The 19391-nt window shown below is 33.3% G+C and overlaps 2 protein-coding genes and 1 pseudogene across 2 annotated transcripts; 2 read left to right on the forward strand and 1 right to left on the reverse strand.

Moving 5' to 3' along the window:
* Window positions 1-1680: 1680 nt before the first annotated feature.
* Window positions 1681-4905, forward strand: LOC142625347 (uncharacterized). Its single transcript, XM_075799025.1, has 6 exons — window positions 1681-1752; window positions 2269-2380; window positions 2565-2751; window positions 3372-3384; window positions 3562-3603; window positions 4487-4905. The coding sequence occupies exons 1-6, from the start codon at window positions 1681-1683 to the stop codon at window positions 4889-4891; spliced, it is 831 nt and encodes a 276-aa protein (XP_075655140.1). The 3' UTR covers window positions 4892-4905.
* Window positions 4906-6500: 1595 nt separating this feature from the next.
* On the forward strand, window positions 6501-14999 carry LOC142626329 (calcium-transporting ATPase 2, plasma membrane-type-like). Its single transcript, XM_075800150.1, has 7 exons — window positions 6501-6689; window positions 10227-10281; window positions 10355-12303; window positions 12381-12539; window positions 12628-12799; window positions 12913-13211; window positions 13736-14999. The coding sequence occupies exons 1-7, from the start codon at window positions 6516-6518 to the stop codon at window positions 13973-13975; spliced, it is 3048 nt and encodes a 1015-aa protein (XP_075656265.1). The 5' UTR covers window positions 6501-6515; the 3' UTR covers window positions 13976-14999.
* A 1990-nt stretch (window positions 15000-16989) lies between these two features.
* LOC142623221 (uncharacterized) lies at window positions 16990-18601 on the reverse strand (annotated as a pseudogene).
* Window positions 18602-19391: the final 790 nt, after the last annotated feature.

Below are 19391 nucleotides of genomic sequence, written 5' to 3' on the forward strand. Positions count from 1 at the left end.
CTAGGAATCACATTCCTGGGAATCTAGATGCCAAGAGTAATGTGGATTCCCCGTACCAAACGCCACATCAAGCTCTCTAAGCTCACGCTGGCTCTCTCTCTCTCACGACTTCTTCACTCTTGGACTGTCTTTCACTGTTCTCTTTCATGCCTAGCATTCTCTCACAAAGGTAAACTCTGTTTTAATTTCTGATTCATGGGTTTCTTTTGAGTTGGATCAAATAACTATGTTCTTAAAATTGTGATTTTATTAAGTAATTTCTTATTAATTGTGATTTTATGGGGTAATAACTTGTTATTTGTGGGTGGGTTTCGGATTTGAGGGCTTTTTTTTCTTAAATTTTAAAGTTTCAAAGTATTGCTCATAACGTGTTTGATAAAGTACTTGAGTGAGTCTAGATTATGAACTTGCATAAATTTGTATATTGTAGCTATATATGGATCTGTGTTTCTTGTTTATTTTTATCTAAACACTTGCAATCCTTTTAGTTCGTGAGATATGGATGAACTATGGTTAAACCTAGGCTTTGTGATTGTTTATTCTATGTAAGTTTGATTTTATGGTCAGATTTTTGATTATTGGTTTGTGTTTGTGATTTTTATTGGGTAATTTCTTGTTTTTTGTGAATGGGTTTCTGATTTGGGGTATTTTTTAACTAGAATTTTAAAGTTTCAAAGAGTTGCTCACAATGTGCTTGATAAATTTCTTGTTTGATTGTGTATGATCAAACTCACATGAGTTTGTGCAGCATCTCACTTTGTAGTTGTCTCTCTCTTTGCTTTATTTATTTATTTATTTTATGTCATCTTGAAGGAATCTAATGATTGAAACTAAACAATGAGTTGTCGGGAGTTACTCAACATCATGAAAGATTTTCATATGATTAGATTGTGCCCTGCTCTATATAATTAATGACATATAAAACACAACCTGAGATGCTGTTGCATATTCACATGTGTCTTTCTGTGTGTGTCTCACTCTTCATTCCAAAGTTCCACATATTACTTGATAAAGTATCATTGTATCTTTTTTTCTCTGTTCTTTGTCTTAGGTGTGCTGTTGTTTACTTAACTCTGATTTTTTTGGCTTTTGTATGTCATTTTATAATTTGATACTATGCTATCTCAACCATGATTCCTTCCTGAACAGTGTGTAATCTATCACCAAGATATTATTTACTGTGTCACTTGCATAATCTTCCCCTTGTTGGACTTAAGCTATATAGTGCAAGTTGAATAAATGAGTTGTTGGGAACTGGTATACGAAAGTGCCTGTGCTTCACTTTTTTAAACAGATTAGAATTTCTTCCTTTAAGAAGTGTTTAGATACAAAATTTGTGCCTCATCTGATTTGGACAATTCTTGCTTTAGAGAGTTTTTTCCCTTCTAATTTTTTCTCATCTTTCTGCTATTTTACTTAATGAGTGTTTTTTTGAATCTCTACCACACTGTATCTAGGAGTATAGAGTCAGGTCCATTAACTTTTTTTTATCAATAAAATGTTGTATTTCAGTGGAGTCAGGTCTATTGCTGAACCCTTTCATATGCTCTTTCATGCTTAGTGTATTTATGCATATCATGGATTGTAATAGCTTTGCTGTCATGGGATAATTTTATTAGATGGATAGACAAGAGAATAAAAAGGAGACGTGTATTATGGGATTGGGAATGGAGACGTCGAATGGCAATTGCTTATGTAGTTTGTCTTGTTGCCTATTGGTTAATACTTCGAAGGAGGCCTCAAAGGAGACAAGTAACTTACCCAATTAGTAGTTTGAGTTTAGAAAGACGAAGCATTCAAGATGAACTAATAAGAGAGATAATTGGAAATAAAAAGTGTCGTGATATTATACTCACGGGGCCTGGAGCTTTTTTAGATTTGTGTGACATGCTACATAAAAAAGGTGGCCTCCAACCAACAAAACGAGCAACGATTGAAGTACAAGTTGCCAAATTTCTTTACATATTATCACATGGTGTAAAGCATTGGGAAATATCCTTTTTTTTTTTTTTTTTCTGTTGCTCTAGTGAGACTATAAACCGTCATTTCCATGAAGTATTAAGATTTATGATACAACTAGAAGAGAAGTTTCTAAAACAACCTGATGGATCTCAAACTTCAGTACAAATACTCAACAGTTCTAGGTTCTTCCCATATTTTAAGGTAAAAAAAAAAAATTATCATACTCTAATAGCTTAATTGTGGTATATATAAAGATTTTAATATATAGAAGTAAGTACTCAACAGTTTTAGTTCTTCCCATGTCAGGATTGCATTGGGGCAATTGATGGAACACACATTCGAGCAAAAGTTCCTATTGAAGATGCACCAAGATATCATGGTAGAAAGGACTACCCAACACAAAATGTGCTAGCGGCATGTACATTTGATTTAAAATTTACATATGTTCTGCCTGGATGAGAAGGAACTGCGTCAGACTCAAGAATTTTAAAAAATGCATTAAGTAGACGCGATAAGCTAAAAGTCCCCCAAGGTAATTTTGTTAGAAAAAAAAATTTAGCCATTAGTGTATAACAACATAATAATACATGTCATTCCTATAGGTAAATATTGCCTTGTTGATGCTGGATTCATGTTGAGGAGCACACCTCTTGCACCTTATAGAGGAGTTCATTATCACTTAAAAGAGTATTCAAGAAATCCACCACAAAATCCTAAAGAGTTATTCAACCTTAGACATGCATCCTTATGCAATGCGATTGAAAGAGCATTTGGAGTCTTGAAGAAAAGGTTTCCTATAATAGCAAGCTCAAATGAGCCGTCTTATGGAGTTCTAACCCAGAAAAAAATAATTTTAGCATGTTGCATTTTGCACAATTACTTGATTGGGGCAGATCCGGATGGTAGAATTCTTCATGAGGTGGACGAAGAAATTTTCAACAATCTTGAACCCCATGAACAGTTTGGTGCACAAAGAGAGAAAAATAATGATGATGCTGCCCAAGGAGAGATTTTAAGAAACTCAATAGCAACTGATATGTGGAGGGATTATACATCCAACCCAACTTGATGTTATTCTAAATTTAATAATTGTAGACAAATGCTTCTAGTGGATTTAGAATTATGTCTTTGTTTTAATGGGCTGATTCTCATTAGAATTGTTTTATTATTTAATTTTCTTTTTATGGACTTATCATTTTGTATATGATACATTTAATTTGCTTAGGATAAACTATTGAATGAGTTTTGATTGTGACTTGAGAACGTGATTCTTCTTGTGAGGTTTGTGTGAGACTTTCCTCTTTAGTATGCAAAATGAATTATTCCTCTATATTGTGTAACAGCAGCACTACCATAGCAAGTTCCAGTGTTTTTAGTATAATTTTAATAAACTTCATTCATTGTGACAGTGGCAATTTGCAGGTAATCTTTCTTTTTCTATTGTTTTACATTATGTCTTTGTCCTTTAAGTTGCGTTGGCAACCTTTTGCTTTCGACTTGCTTACATTTGTCTGCTTAGTTTTCTCTGCTTAGTTGTGTTGGTAAAATGAGCTTTTATTATTTCAACCATGGATAATGTGTAAATATGGCATTTTACAGGGGGACCACACTTTGGGTGGGAGTGGATTGCCTGCAAAAAAGGTCTTGCTTTGCCTTCTCTCCCATTTTCTTGTTGATAGTTCTTTACTTTTGAAACATAAAAATTAAATTATTTCTCTTTCCAAAACAGCTTGTCTTAAATTTTGCAAGTTTGTTTGTTAAGTTTTTTCATTCAATGGGCGGGCACATGACAACAAGCTAAATCTGATGGTTTTGTTAAATATATTTATTTGCTCAAATATTTTTTTATAGGTTCAAATATGTCAGAAAAAGGACTATTGATGATGTGGTTAAGAAAGATAGAGAATATTGGACAGCCGTTATGGATGATGCGCTTATTGATGCACTCTTGCATCAACATCATCTAGGTAATAGAAATGGTTCAATCTTCACCACACATGCCTATGACAATATTGTGAAGGAATTGCAAGAAAAATTTGAAAAACCAATAGACAAGCAAAAGGTGAAAAATTGCATTAAAACCATCAAGTATAATTGGTCAAACTGCTATGATGTGTTTAAGAATGGATTGAGTGGTTTTGCTTGGAGTCCAGTCACCAAAATGTGGAGTGTTGAACCAGAAGTTTGGGAAATTCTAATCCAAGTTTGTCACTTATACTCTAGGAGTTCATATTGTTTCATTGAATTCTATGGTTTTCTTTTTCATGTTATATCAGTTTACAATAGGGTAAAGCACCATGAACTTATATTTAGACAGAGAATTAATTGGATTGTTTCGATGATTCAAAGGACTCCGATGTATGCTTTGATGAGATTTTGCATCTAGTCATGTCTTACACATTGCAATGATATGTTGTTTATAACTGGGTTTTACCGTAAATGCAAGCTTGTTTAGTAGAATACTATGGTGCATAAATTTGAGTGTTTTCTTGTTTGACCTTATTTTGTTGTCATTTTTTAATAGGCTAAACATAAAGCCAAAGAGTTTAAGAACAAACCAATTCCAAACTACGACAAATTGGTTGAGCTTTATGGAAAAGATAGAGCAACTGGGGAACAATATGAAACTGCATCGGAGATGAGGCAACAGTGGGCTACTTCAATCGGAGAGGGCTCTATGGGGAACATTGAAGATATTGATCATTTAGTTGCTCAAAATGAAGTTACTTTGGAGAGCTGTGATAATGTGGGTGAAGCCTCCTCAAAAGCCAAAAAGAGAAAAACATCAAAAAATGAGGACATGGAACAAATTATGGGAGCAATTCAGAATGTTGCTTTAGCAATGAGAGATGGAAATTTAATTTTTGAGAGGAGCATGGCACGTCTTCCCATTCCTGAGCAAAAGTGTTCCATCTCTTGGATGAGATAGGAATTGATTCTAGATTGCAAACGAGGGCTTATCTCCATCTTATTAAGAATCCAAATATGTTGAGAGCTTTTATTGGCTATCCAATGGAGAAGCGCAAGGAGCTATTCTTCACAATGATGTTTGATCCTTAAATTTCTCTAACAGTTAGACAAGTAAATGTTCCAAGACAATTTCAACTTCTAAAAACCTTTTCAATTGATCATTGAACTGTAAACTCTTGGGATTAATTCTTCTAAATAGATTTGTCAGTTACTATTTAGGCAAGTGGAGCTGTATGAAGTGTATTATAAAATGTTGTCGTTTGCACCAGTTATGTGTTAAAGTTAATGGTATTTGATGAAATATGAATTGTTTGTGTGTTTATCTGCTGTTGGATTATTGGAAAATGGGAATAGAAAATGGGGTTTGACCTTGATGAGTGATGATGGATGATAAGGTAAAAAGAAAAGTTTAAACTTTAAACTTGTCTGTCCAATTTTCTGTTGACAAGTGGGAATTGTGAGATAAAAGGATTGTGTCCCAGTGTTTAGGAGCATCTGGCTGATTGAAGTTTTCGGCAGTTTAGAGAATTTGTTGCTGAGGGACTGAGCAAAGTTATTGTTATCCTCCACCTTGTTTGGACGTTTTAAATAAAGAAATATTGCATGCTATAGTCATAATTATTTAATCTAACAAATTAATCATAAACTAATATTGCAAGTCCACTTTCAAATAGGGGTAAATTTGTCTATTTAAAAATATTTAATCATTTCATCTCCTCTCCATCCTAATTTTTAAAACATCCAAACAATGGGAAGAGCTAATTACTCCCTTCTCCCTTACTAATTTTAAAAACATCCAAACAATGTGGAGAATAATCATTTCCATTTATTTCTTTTCCTTCTTTACGGCAATTTTACTGTTAAATAAGTTGATAGGTGTTTTAATTTTAAAAAAAGTACTTATGGTACTGTATCTAAGTTTTACAATCCAAAGAATTTAGTGTTTTATTTAAACACTAAAAGTAGGTGCTGTTTTTTTTTATTTTAACTTGTACTATCATTTTTTTTATGCGCACTATGTTGCTATTTTTTTTATCAACTTATAAATTATAATAAGAAAAAGATTTGGTGAAAATTTTAGATTATAATTAAATTAAGATTTTTAACAGACGAAGATAAAATAAATAAATATATATACCGTGTTTTTAACTCTCTCTTTGTCAGACCAGGAAGTAGCATACCCAGCCAGTTCAGTTACACTAATTAACCTCTTTAAGTAGTGCATCAAATCTCGGATCATCTTCTTCCTTCTCCTTTCAATCTCCGAAAAATTTCCTGTTCCATTTACTATTTCCAATTCCAAATCAGAAGCAAAAATTGGGGCAAAAAGGAAATTACCCAGAAAGCACGTAGTAAATATTACCGTGTTTTTAACTCTCTTTGTCAGGCTCTCGCTAGCACGTAAATTCCCTACAAAGTGTAAGTAAATTTCTCTGAAAAGAGAAAGGCTGCTTTTTCTTCCAACTTTCCGCTGCTTTTCTTCTTTGACAAGTTGTGCTTTCCTGCTTATCAAAAAAAAAAAAAAGTTGTGCTTCCCTCCCTATATATGAGGCGAGGCACATTTGAGATTTTAGAACGTGAAAATGGAGAGCTTTTATTTGAATAACTTTGAAGTGGAACTGAAGCACTCGTCTGAAGAGGTGCTTCAGAGATGGAGGAAGCTGTGTAGAATTGTGAAGAACCGGAAGCGAAGGTTTCGTTTTACGGCCAATCTCTCGAAACGTATCGAAGCTCAGGCTATGCGCCGCACCAACAAGGTCTCGCCTCTTTCTCTCATTTTATTTATGATTTATTTATTTCATTCAACGAATACAAAAAACGCTTATAGAAAATAGAAATATACGTCACATATAACCAAAGAAATTCAATTTCATATAGAAAACGAAAGAAAAATTCATTCTTCTTTTTGAAATAAAACCTCTATAGTTTCTACCTAAATCACTTCATTCCTACATTGAATAAAGTTGAAATTTGAAATTGGAATCTTTTATTTTTATTTTAGCGAACTATTAATCACTGATTGGTGTCTTGATCTGATGATAAATAACTATTATCAGGAGCAAACGTCATAGGTTAAAACTCTCTCAAAATTAGAATCTTCAATTGCTCTTATCTAGTATTGACACGTGGCAACATCATAAAACTGCAGTGTAAGGTTCAATACATCAAATCCCATTTAACAAGTTTGTTACATGAGGTAGAAAAGTAATTTCAGTGGTAGGTTTAAATTAAAACCAATATCAATTAATCATTTATGATTTGTTGTGAAAAATATTGTAAAAGTAGCCTAATAGTTGCAATTAATTAAATAAATTTTTTGAAGTCGATGTTTAAATTTTCAAGGCCCTATTTGGCATGTTAATTCTAACACAATAACTTACATTTTAAATAGCATTACACACATTTTTACACACTTTTTCATACATACATATATCAAAAATCTCTAAACAATATTACTCAAACCCCTCAATCAAACAGCCCCAAATTACCCTAATTGAGTCCTCAACGTAAATGCTCTCACTTTTGAAACCCAATTTGTTCTTTTCAATTTTATAATTTCTTTATCTTCTTTTTCTGCGGCGTTTACAAACCAAACACCTTGAATTGAACCAACTTGTTTTTTTCCTTACAAGAGCGGCAATAGAAAATTCATTACGCAACCTGTGCTTTGTCACAATAGTTTGACCCTCATTCTGCTTTGACTAGTCTCCGTCCGAGGTTGCCAATCTTCATCTCTAGACTATTAAAACTGAATTATCCCAATCTTCTGTTCAAGACTCACTAATTCAAGACTCTCTAGATGCGTTGCTTGTACAAATTACCAATTAATTTTTTTTTGAATGCCGTCCATAAAGAAGATCGTATACTTCTTAGCTGTATTTGTATAAATACTTAGTATTAAAAAAAAAAAGTATCTGATTAGCAATTATGGCCAACAGCAGCCGTTGCACAAATTTATGGTTGTAAAAAAAAATTTAATGTGCATAATTAATTTTTAACTAACTTATTTGGTCTATTCTAAAGAAATTATCCAACACGCTAACTTAAAACGTGATCATCTTTACACGCACCCTGACTAGTAAAGTAGAAGGGAACATGACTATCTAAAAAGTAAAAAAAGGCAGCAAGTCACTTTGTAATTTGTGGTGAGAAAACACACCACCTTTTGGACAATTTAAGGGGCTGTTTGATATGACATTTTAAGTAATAGTTTTCAGTTTTTAAACAATATTACACGTATTTTCACTCATACGTATTTTCAAAAAATACAAATAACATTACTAGAACAACGTTACCAAACGGGCCTTAAGATTTGTTTATACCGACATGCAAGTTTGGCTTTGAATTTTTTTTTTAAAGGAATTTTGTATCTATGTAGTAACCTTGGGAGCAGTTAGGCCAATAGATCTATTATTATTATTATTATTATTATTATTATAGTCTACATATTGCTACAATTCTGTTAAGCCATATCAGCAGTCACATCATCCACTTATTTTCTACCTCTTATTTTCTCTTTCTAAACTCTTATTTTCCCTATTCAGAAAAAAAAAAACCCTCTTATTTTCTCTAGTCCACATTTATTATTTTACTTTCTTCAACTTTTCCCCTCCCTCTTTATCTCCCCAAATCCAGTCTTTCACTAAGATTTCGAATAGCTATCCCAAATTCAAGTTGATTTTGTTTCGCCTCTTCCTTGCTTACTACTCTCTACTTTACTTCTTTATCTCCTTACTACTCTCTATTTTATTATTACATTTTATCATTTTCTCTTTTTTGTATTTTGACTCTTTTTCTCCTTCGATATCATTTCTTGTATTCATTCCATATTAGCCCCGCAAAAAACTATGAGTACTTACACTCCGATGGTTTTTTATTTAAAAATGTGTTTTGATATTGTGTTTTTTCTTTTTCTTTTTTTAATTTCCCATTACAAAGTCTTTTCTCTCCCTATTATAACTTTGGTTGAATTTTGATTTGGGTTAATACTTAGTTTTTTTGGAAATAAGAATTTGAGTTTACGTCAAAAACAATCTACATAACTACGAATTTGAATATGCCTACCAATTTTTTGAGTAATAAATTATTATAAAGTCTATCTTTTATTCCTTTTGTTACATTTTAATTTTGGTTAAGATAACATTGTAATTTTGTAATGAATTTTTATTATTACGATAATCTCATTATTCGCTAAGAGATGAGAAATTTGAATAATAAATTTGAAACAAGTTTAGTTGTATATAAACTATAACATAGTTCACCTTAAAAAAATATTGATCAAACGTACAAAATATAATGGTATGATATATTTGTACTTTGTAGAGACAAAAAATAAACAATACTTGTAAAAATATTTTAAAATAAATAAATAATACTTGAAGTAATTTTATATGATTTGCTCCCCTTCTTTGGCTCATGCCATTGGCTTGTTTATCATTTCATACTTAATCTCAAAGTTTCGAACCATTTTTAATTATATCTGGTGCTTAATAATTCCATAGTCCAAGATTGACATAAACATCAACACTACCGATATTCGTAATCTGATCCGATCAAATATATATTGAGATGGAATTTTCAGTCACGGCTTATTCAATCAAAACCTCTTTGTTTTTGATTGGCCTAGTATCACAGTTCACAAATATTAAGTCGTAATCAAGTGGGAAAAGACCATGTTAAATAATCACATTAGCCAGTAATCCAGCTTTGGAAACTGAAAAAGCCAACTGGTATCTTGACTCAGCTTTTCCATGAAAAGTAATTGGTGGAAGTGGTAACATGAGCTTGATCTTAGAAAGAGAATCTTATGTGAATTTAAATTTCTCAAAGCAGAATGAGCACTTTGGTATTAGAATAGAACACGAATTGCATTTAAAAAATAAAATAAAAAACATGAATTGTGTCATGAAGTTATTATTATTTTAGACCTCATTACTAATCATGAACGCAACAGGTAGGAGTTCGTTACTTGTTAATCTAAAAATCCCTGAAGTATATTGAATATTTCAAAAGATAATTGCGTTTCATTTTAAAATTCACATACTTTGTGCCTCCCCTTGGGTTGTATTTTACGTTTCTTAGTCCAGTTACTCTTGTAGTTCTTATATCTTCTTGTTAATAATTGCATTCCTTGACTTACTCTTTTTTTTTAAGACTTTGGATACAAAATGGAAATCCAGATACCTGAATTCCTTTTGTGCGGATGGATTACCAAAACCAAACTGTACAGAGGTTATGATCGTAACTGGATTAAAACTTGGGAGACTAACTACTTTTCTATTTGAGTATTGTAGGAGAAGTTAAGGGTTGCTGTTATAGTTTCCAAAGCTGCATTTCAATTTATCCAAGGCAAGTTTCTTCAAGGTTAATGTAAATTTAGATTATATTAAAAGGTTCTCCATTCTGACTTTGATATCTGCAGGCGTGCAACCAAGTGACTACTCTATACCTGAGGAAGTTAAAGCTGCAGGTTTTGGAATTTGTGGTGAAGAATTGGGATCTATTGTTGAAGGTCATAATTTGGAGAAGCTGAATCTTCATGGTGGAGTAGCTGGTATTGCAGAAAAGCTCTCCACTTCAACCATCAATGGGCTTACTACTGATAGTGATTTGCTGAATCGCAGACAGGAGATTTTTGGAATTAATAAATTTACTGAGAGTGAAGGGCGGAGTTTCTTGGTATTTATTTGGGAAGCCCTTCAAGACCTGACTCTTATGATCCTTGGAGTATGTGCTTTTGTGTCTTTGCTTGTTGGCATAGTTATGGAAGGATGGCCAAAAGGGGCTCATGATGGCCTAGGAATAGTTGCAAGCATCTTGTTGGTTGTTTTTGTCACCGCAACAAGTGATTATCGTCAATCTTTACAATTCAAGGATTTGGACAAGGAACAAAAGAAGATTGCTATTCAGGTTACAAGAAATGGATATAGGCAGAAGATGTCAATATATGATTTACTTCCAGGCGATATTGTACATCTTGCTATCGGTGACCAAGTCCCTGCAGATGGAGTTTTTGTTTCAGGTTTTTCTGTGTTAATTGATGAATCAAGTTTAACTGGGGAGAGCGAGCCAGTAATGGTGACTGCAGAAAATCCTTTTCTTCTATCTGGAACTAAGGTTCGGGATGGATCATGCAAGATGATGGTTACTACTGTTGGGATGAGGACCCAATGGGGAAAATTGATGGAAACTCTTAGTGAAGGTGGAGATGATGAAACCCCATTGCAGGTAAAATTGAATGGAGTGGCAACAATCATCGGTAAGGTTGGACTTTTCTTTGCCATTGTGACTTTTGCAGTGTTGGTGCAAGGATTGATGAGCCGTAAATGGCAAGATGGAACTTACTTGAGGTGGTCTGGAGATGAAGCTTTGAAAATGTTGGAATTTTTCGCTGTTGCTGTTACAATTGTTGTTGTTGCTGTTCCAGAAGGGCTTCCATTGGCTGTAACATTGAGCCTTGCCTTTGCCATGAAAAAGATGATGAATGATAAAGCACTTGTGCGCCATTTGGCAGCATGTGAGACTATGGGATCATCCACATGTATTTGTAGCGACAAAACTGGGACACTAACTACCAACCATATGGCAGTTGTAAAATCTTGCATTTGCATGAATGTCAGGGAAGTGAGCAAACCTCTTGATGCTTCCAGCTTGTGCTCTGAACTCCCAGATTCTGCTGTGAAAATTCTGCTACAATCAATATTTAATAATACTGGAGGAGAAGTTGTTGTAAACAAAAATGGCAAATCTGAGATTCTGGGAACACCCACTGATACTGCTTTGTTGGAGTTTGGCTTGTCACTTGGTGGGAATTTTCATGCTGAGAGACAAGCATCTAAACTTCTTAAAGTTGAGCCGTTCAATTCTGTGAAGAAACGGATGGGGGTAGTACTGGAGCTTCCTGAAGGTAGTTTACGAGCCCACAGTAAAGGTGCTTCAGAGATAATATTGGCTGCCTGTGATAAGGTGATCAATGCAAATGGTGAGATTGTTCCCCTTGATGAAGCAACCATTAATTATCTTAATGATACAATTAATCAATTTGCTAATGAGGCACTACGAACTCTCTGCCTTGCTTATATGGAACTAGAAAATGGGTTCTCTGTTGAGAATCCCATCCCAGTTTCGGGGTATACTTGTATAGGAATAGTAGGTATTAAAGATCCTGTACGTCCTGGTGTTAAGGAGTCTGTTGCAGTTTGCCGTTCGGCTGGAATTACTGTACGAATGGTTACAGGAGACAATATTAATACTGCAAAGGCTATAGCTAGGGAGTGCGGGATTCTCACAGATGATGGTATAGCCATTGAAGGTCCAGAATTCCGGGAGAAAAGTGAGGAGGAAATGCTCAAAATAATTCCTAAACTTCAGGTAATTTATTGGATCACTCGGTAATAAGTATGGTTTTTTCTAATTAGCAACAATAAGGTTTGACTTTATATCTATAGGTGATGGCTCGATCTTCACCTCTAGACAAGCATACTCTAGTGAAGCACTTGCGTACCTCATTAGGTGAGGTTGTTGCTGTAACTGGTGATGGAACAAATGATGCCCCTGCACTTCATGAAGCCGATATTGGACTAGCAATGGGCATTGCTGGAACTGAGGTGAGTATATAACAAAGTTGTCTAATATTCCCATATGAAAACATAGGCACACATTGTGAACAATTCAACTAATCTTTACTAAATTCAGGTGGCTAAAGAAAGTGCTGATGTGATAATTCTGGATGATAATTTCTCCACGATTGTGACAGTGGCCAAATGGGGACGTTCAGTTTACATAAATATTCAAAAATTTGTACAGTTCCAGCTGACTGTTAATGTGGTTGCATTGATTGTTAACTTCTCTTCAGCTTGTCTAACAGGTTAGAGAAGCCCACATGCTATTTGTTTTCATATTGAACTTGCCTTCCTTTTATGTTAAAAGAACCATTTTATCATTTCTGCTAATACCTTCGCAAAAAAATTGTGCATTCAGGGACTGCACCCCTCACAGCTGTTCAGCTATTATGGGTCAACATGATCATGGATACATTGGGAGCACTTGCACTTGCAACTGAGCCTCCAAATGATGACCTGATGAAGCGTTCACCAGTTGGAAGGAAAGGGAATTTTATCAGTAATGTCATGTGGAGGAATATCTTAGGGCAGTCTGTATATCAGTTTGTGGTAATTTGGTTGCTTCAATCAAAAGGAAAAGGGATGTTCGGTCTTGAAGGCCCAAATTCTGATCTGATCCTGAACACACTTATTTTCAACTCATTTGTCTTTTGCCAGGTAACTTTTTCTGAAAGATCTACAACAATGATTTGTCATGAACCCTGTTTAATTAGTATAGATTGATCTATGTTAATGGGAAATGATGTTATCTTTTGAAGCCTAAAACCAAGAGTTTTGTTCCATTTCCTATGATTGCAAAGTGACCTAAATAGGGTGTCATATAGATTGCTAAAATAGATTCAGGTTCTGAAAAGCTGATCACCACACTTCTCTTTTCCACTTTATCAAATGGACTTGACAAGTTTTCCATACGTCCTGTGCAATTTAGTTCAAGACACTAATCACTGGTACTCCTCTTTTTGCATAGAGTTCCTTAGTTTGTCTACTTTGCAGAGGATTCAAATTTATTGTTGCAACTTTATTGCTTTAACACTTGCATTTCTTTAAATGGAATCTAGTAATTCACCGAGTCACAAAGATTAGTGAACATTGAAGTATTTTCTATTTCTTAGTTATAAGATATATTAATCAGCTTACAGCAAAGTGATTTGATTTGATTTGATTTGATTTGATCCTTACAGATTTTTAATGAAGTAAGCTCACGTGAGATGGAGGAAATAGATGTTCTCAAAGGCATACTGAATAACTACGTTTTTGTGGCCGTCCTCAGTTGCACTGTAATCTTCCAAATCATAATAATTGAGTTCCTGGGAACGTTTGCAAACACAACGCCTCTCACTTTTGCACAGTGGTTCCTTAGTGTCTTCATTGGATTTTTGGGCATGCCAATTGCTGCTGGCTTAAAGATGATCCCTGTATGAGCAACATGGGTCAGAGATTTTTTTTTTGGGGGGTAAAGAGAGATTCATTGAAGTAAAAATTTGTTGGCCTGAAGTCCCCTCTGGTTAGATGCTTACAAGGTTGTAGAGAATTGGAAATCTCATAGCAGGAACCTGTCACCCAACTCTTGGTAATTTCACCAAACAACTTTTGTTTCCAATATTTTCTTCTCTTGTAGATATGTAAGGTCTCTTACAAGCTGAAGCTGACATCATACAAAGCCGTCTTCTAGATTTAGGTTTTTATACTGTCAGAACATTCTCATCAGCTGTGTATTTGGCATTTGACACACCAAACATCCAAAAACCAAAATAATAATAATTTTTTTATTCATTTCTCTCTCATCCTTTTTTACTTTGTTTCTTCTCTCTCTTTCTTTTTCTTTTTCTTCTTTCTTTCTCCACCACTCCTTCATCTTTGTCACTCTCTTTTCCTCTTTACTTCTTCCTTTTTTCTTCTTCTCTCTGCAAAAGCTTCACGTCTCTTTTTTCTCTCTTTTTTTCCTTTTTTCTTTTTTTATCACTTTCTCTGCGCCTCTCTGTTTTTTTTTTCCTGTCATTTTCTCTCTCTTTCTTCTTTTTTCTCCACCTAAATCGTTGCTATTGAGATCAGCCATTGCCGTGGAGTTTGGCCTCATCGATGAGGTCGACTAGTAGAGATCGCATGTAAGTTTGGGCTTTTTTTTTTTTTTTCTCGGTTGTGAGTTTCATGTGATTGTGGGTGGTGGTGGAGTTATTTTTTGGGTTGTTGTGGATTTTTATTTTCTAGTTGTGGTTTTTTTTTTTTTTTTTTAAGGTGGTGTCGGTGTTGTTGCGGCAGTGATGGTTGTGCCATTGTTACTGTTGTTGTTGTTGATGGTGATGATGATGAGAGGAGTTAATATATTATTTTAAAGTGTTGTAAATATTATTTTAATGTATAGAATTGAAGAATAAAACATGTGGTGAATGAGATATTGTAAAATGATGTAGTAAAATAATAAAGTAGACTTTTGGTGTGTCCAAATATCATTTTTTTATAGAAGAGCTGATGGTAATGCTCTTATGTAATTAGATTATCATGTATTTACTTTCAGTCTACATAAATGGAATTGCTTTATTTATTTTTTCTAGTAATCCTTCTTGACATAGAAGTGTGTTGTGTGTACAACCCTTCTGTTAGAGAAAATAAACAAAAAGACTTTGCAAAGATTTTAGAATGGATGATGTTATAATGTTTTTGTATAACATCATCAATTCTAAAATCTTCATGTTTTTGCAAATTATTCAAATGAACCAAGTTTTTTATAAACAACTCAAGCTTAACTCAGAAAAAAGCTTGTTTTTGTTCATTTGTTTAGTATATAGGCTAAGTCGCCAAGCTCAAGCCCAACTTTAGCATCAACTAGTAAACAAGCCCGGTTCAAGCTTAAACATAATAATGTGTTTATAAACAAGCTTGTGAACATTTGAGCTCGATTTAACTATATATAATATTATATTTTTATATGTATATTAGTTTGAAAATATATATATTTATATAGTCTTGAAATTAAAATGTATAAACTTGTAAATAGGTTCATATGGTATCAATTTATTATTTGTATTTTATTGATTATATGAACAATCCATTCATAATAAAAAATTCTTAGCCTTCTGCAAGGAAAAAACTTTTTAGTCATGGTTTTACTATATCAAGTAACAATTGAAAACCTCAAACTTGCTCTGCAAGAAAATGAACCAAGGAACATGTAATATTGTTTGGTGATGATCTCAAGTTTCGGTCATGTTCAAAAAAAAAAAAAATTAAATCAACAAGCTTAAACTTTTAATATTTGGCTCGGCTCGTTTAAGCTTGAACTTATTGTTTTCTAATATATAGTAAAACCATTACTAAAATTTCTTGTTCCTTCACAAATCTATGAATGTTACAACAAATGAATTGTTTATATTATCAATAAACTACAAACTCAAATTTGATATTATATGAACCTAGTTATAAACTTACACAATCTATCCTCAAGTTTACATAAGTATATTTTTGGACATGTATACTTTTAATATATTTGAATCGAGCCTGCATGCTCATAAATTTTTTTCATAAGCATAATATTATATTTGAGCTTGACTTAATTAATAGTCAAGTCTAAACTTGTGCTTGAGTTTGACTTGTCTGCTAAACAAACAAATATGAACAAGCTTTTTCTCGAGTTGTTCATAAAAAACTTGGTTCATTTACAGCTCATTAAGACTAATTTTAGTGACTTTACAAATATTGAATTTTTTATTTCTTTTGTCAAGTATTGTCAAAACAGCTAAACATGAGAAAAAATGTCATATTCTAAATCTATTATTATTGTTCCAAAAAAAATCTTATATAAAATTTATAAATATAATCATATAAATTCCTCTAATACAAATAATTAACACACAACTATAAATAATTAATATATATATATATATATATATATTTACGATGTTGGCTCATTTAATAAATTAATACTTTAATATAAATACAACATATGCTAAAGTGGAAACCTAAATAAGAAAATCTCAGGAGCGCAAATCCTCATATATCAATATGGAAAAGACTCTTCGAACAACTATATATTTTTATTGGAAAGATGTGAAAATCTAACCGTTGGATTACATGTTTTTACTTCTCACTATATATTTCATGCTTGCAAAATTTTAAAAAGATAAAAAAAAAAATCAATAATTATGTTATCAATTAAATATTTATATTTCAAGTATTTTTTTTATCTAAAATTATGCATTATAAAGAAGTTTATTTATAAAGAAATTTAATATGTATGTTTAAAATATAAAAAACTTGCAATTTAATAATTAAATTTTCAAAATTAGATAAAAGATTTGGATATTAATAAGAACTCTTTGAGGTTTGGTCCTTTCTTGAGTCAACCAGTTAGGTAAAAAGTCGAGCATCATATTTTAATTTTCTTTGAATAAAAATAATTATTAAAAAAAAAATTTTTTAAAAAAAGGATAAACTACGTATTTGGTCCCTATCCTATACACCATATTTCAATTTGATCCCCAACCTTTCAATTGTGTCAATTTAATCCCTAACCTTTTAGTACTGTGTCAATTTAGTCCCTATAGTTATCTTTTGGATGAAAATTGATGACGTGTCTAATGGCCAAATTAAAAAATTAGTTTCCGTTGATATGACAATAAACTAAAATTTTATTTTAGCCGTTTGTCATGTAAGCAATTTTCATCTAATATATAATGGCAATGACTAAATTGACATAACATTAAAAGGTTAGGGACCAAATTGACACAATTAAAAAGTTAAGAACCAAATTGAAATATGGTGTAAAAATTAAGGACTAAATATGTAGTTTACAAAAAAAAAAAATCAGAGCACATATTCCTCTCATAAAATTAGAAGTCCGTCTACTCTTCCATCGTTGCAACCCTCCCTGTTTCATAAATATGATACATCCAAACAGGTTCAAGAAACTCCTGTGCACCATGTAATTTCTGCCTTCCATCTTCGTCATTTTCTTCTTCTAGTTCTCTCTCTATTTGAGGATAGATTTCTTTCAAAGAAGCCAACATCATATCACCCCACTCTGTCATCTCGACTAAATAACTTCATACAAACAAAGTGTACGAGTCCCAATACCAACCCAAAGTCTTTCCTTTCAAGCCCAACTACTGAGCCAGTTAAGAAAATCACCCCAACTGCATCCAGTACGTTTGGATTTCCTTTCAGCAATGTAACAATCATTCCAAGAAGTTTCTTGAAAACTGGAAAGTCCTCAGATTCAGAAACTCTGTCATCGTCATCCTTTTTCTGGGCTAACTTCACTCATTTCACTAAGCTCAGTCCTTGCTAAACTCAAAAGCCATGATGGAAAATGGACCTTAATGCGATCAGATGCATGAAAATGAATCCCTTCTCCTTGAGTCTCTTTCAGTATGTTCCCGGATCCTAATGCCAGAATCAAATCGGGCAACCAAGGCTTTGCTGCGGCAACAAGACTTGCTGCTTTACCAGATCCCAAGTGTAATTCAATTGAGGTGATTAGATCAAGCAAATTGTTGGCAACATCAAAAGCTTCAGGAGGAAGTGGTGAAGCTTCACTGACAGCTCTGTGAACTAGATTAAGCAACTTCGCTGCATAGGTGAAGGAGCTCTTCACACACACAACTATATCTTTCAAATCTTCCTCCTCAAACTGAAATTGGTCATGAGATTGTTGCCCTAAAGCGGAAATGATGTATTGTACATATCTTGATGTGAACTTTAACAACTGTCCATAATAGTGAGAAAGAAAACCCATCATAGCGGCATCAACCATGAACTTGAGACTTGCAGAAAGCATCTTCACTTTAATTAGTACTCTTTTTTGTTCAATATTGGGAGAATCTACAAGAAATTACAAAACTATTAGTGCTCATCTGGCAATGTCGTGAGAGCTTTAAACATTGAGTATTAGTAATAAAGCTTTGAGTGCTTGGCAAATTACAGTGAATAGTTCTTTAAAATTCTGAATTTATAAAACATGAACAGTGAATTGTAGAGCTTTTTCCTAAAAGTTTCAAATTTCATTTTTAGCCATAGCTTTAAGGACCTTTTAATAAAGCTCCTTTTTAGTGGCTTTCCAGACACCCCATTTCCCCCCCCCCCCCCCCCCAACGAGCAATAGAGCTCTTCAAGTTCTTTTGTGGTCAGTTATATATAAGACAGCACTACAATAAAGAACTAAAATATGATTTGATTTTTTGAAAAACATAGTGCACATGCAGGTGAAAAGTAAGACCTTATTCTAAATTCATCATAGTTTAAAAATTATACAACTTTCCCGAATGACTGGAATATGAGAGAATTAACTACCTAATTGTCCAATGTGATATAAGTACTCAACTACAATGAGCATTTCCTACCTCTACTATAGAAGAGTGGCAGTTGGTTCTATACTTTTCTATTGTCAAACACAATGAACAAAATATTTGTAAACAAAAAAGAGGTCGAGCCTTGATGCAATGGAAAATGCCTTCCACCCAAAGCAGCATGTTACAAGTTCAAGTCTGAGAATCAAATTCTCAAAAAAAAAAAAAGCTGCTTATAAATCCCCTCTGCTAGACCCCATAGAAGTGGGAGAGCTTTATGTATTTGAGTACAACCTTTTTTTACTAACCTACATGAGGACTCAAAAGTCTTTGCCACAGAGACTGGAGAGAGAGACAAATGAGCCCACAAAATGTTCTAAGAATACTGAATTCTAAATATGCAACTGCGCTAACCACTATCATAGCCATCCTCATGATCCTGAAAAACAAAATTAAAAATCTATCCTCATCAATTCTCTAGACACAAGTGTTGCTGGTAATTTTGAAGGGTTGAACCACAAACTCCAATGGGGAGAGAAAGTAATTGACAATAATA

The sequence above is a fragment of the Castanea sativa genome, chromosome 2 (genome assembly GCF_040712315.1).
Source record: "Castanea sativa cultivar Marrone di Chiusa Pesio chromosome 2, ASM4071231v1".
NCBI lineage: Eukaryota > Viridiplantae > Streptophyta > Magnoliopsida > Fagales > Fagaceae > Castanea > Castanea sativa.

Excerpts from the sequence above, each read along its gene's own strand:
- LOC142625347 (XM_075799025.1), top strand. The coding sequence starts at position 1,681 with ATGGCAATTGCTTATGTAGTTTGTCTTGTTGCCTATTGGTTAATACTT. Across the intron at positions 1,753-2,268 it reads GGAGGCCTCAAAGGAGACAA|GATTGCATTGGGGCAATTGA; the intron begins GTAACTTACCCA and ends TTCCCATGTCAG. Across the intron at positions 3,604-4,486 it reads GTGGATTGCCTGCAAAAAAG|GCTAAACATAAAGCCAAAGA; the intron begins GTCTTGCTTTGC and ends ATTTTTTAATAG.
- LOC142626329 (XM_075800150.1), top strand. The coding sequence starts at position 6,516 with ATGGAGAGCTTTTATTTGAATAACTTTGAAGTGGAACTGAAGCACTCG. Across the intron at positions 10,282-10,354 it reads TGCATTTCAATTTATCCAAG|GCGTGCAACCAAGTGACTAC; the intron begins GCAAGTTTCTTC and ends TGATATCTGCAG. Across the intron at positions 12,800-12,912 it reads CTCTTCAGCTTGTCTAACAG|GGACTGCACCCCTCACAGCT; the intron begins GTTAGAGAAGCC and ends TTGTGCATTCAG.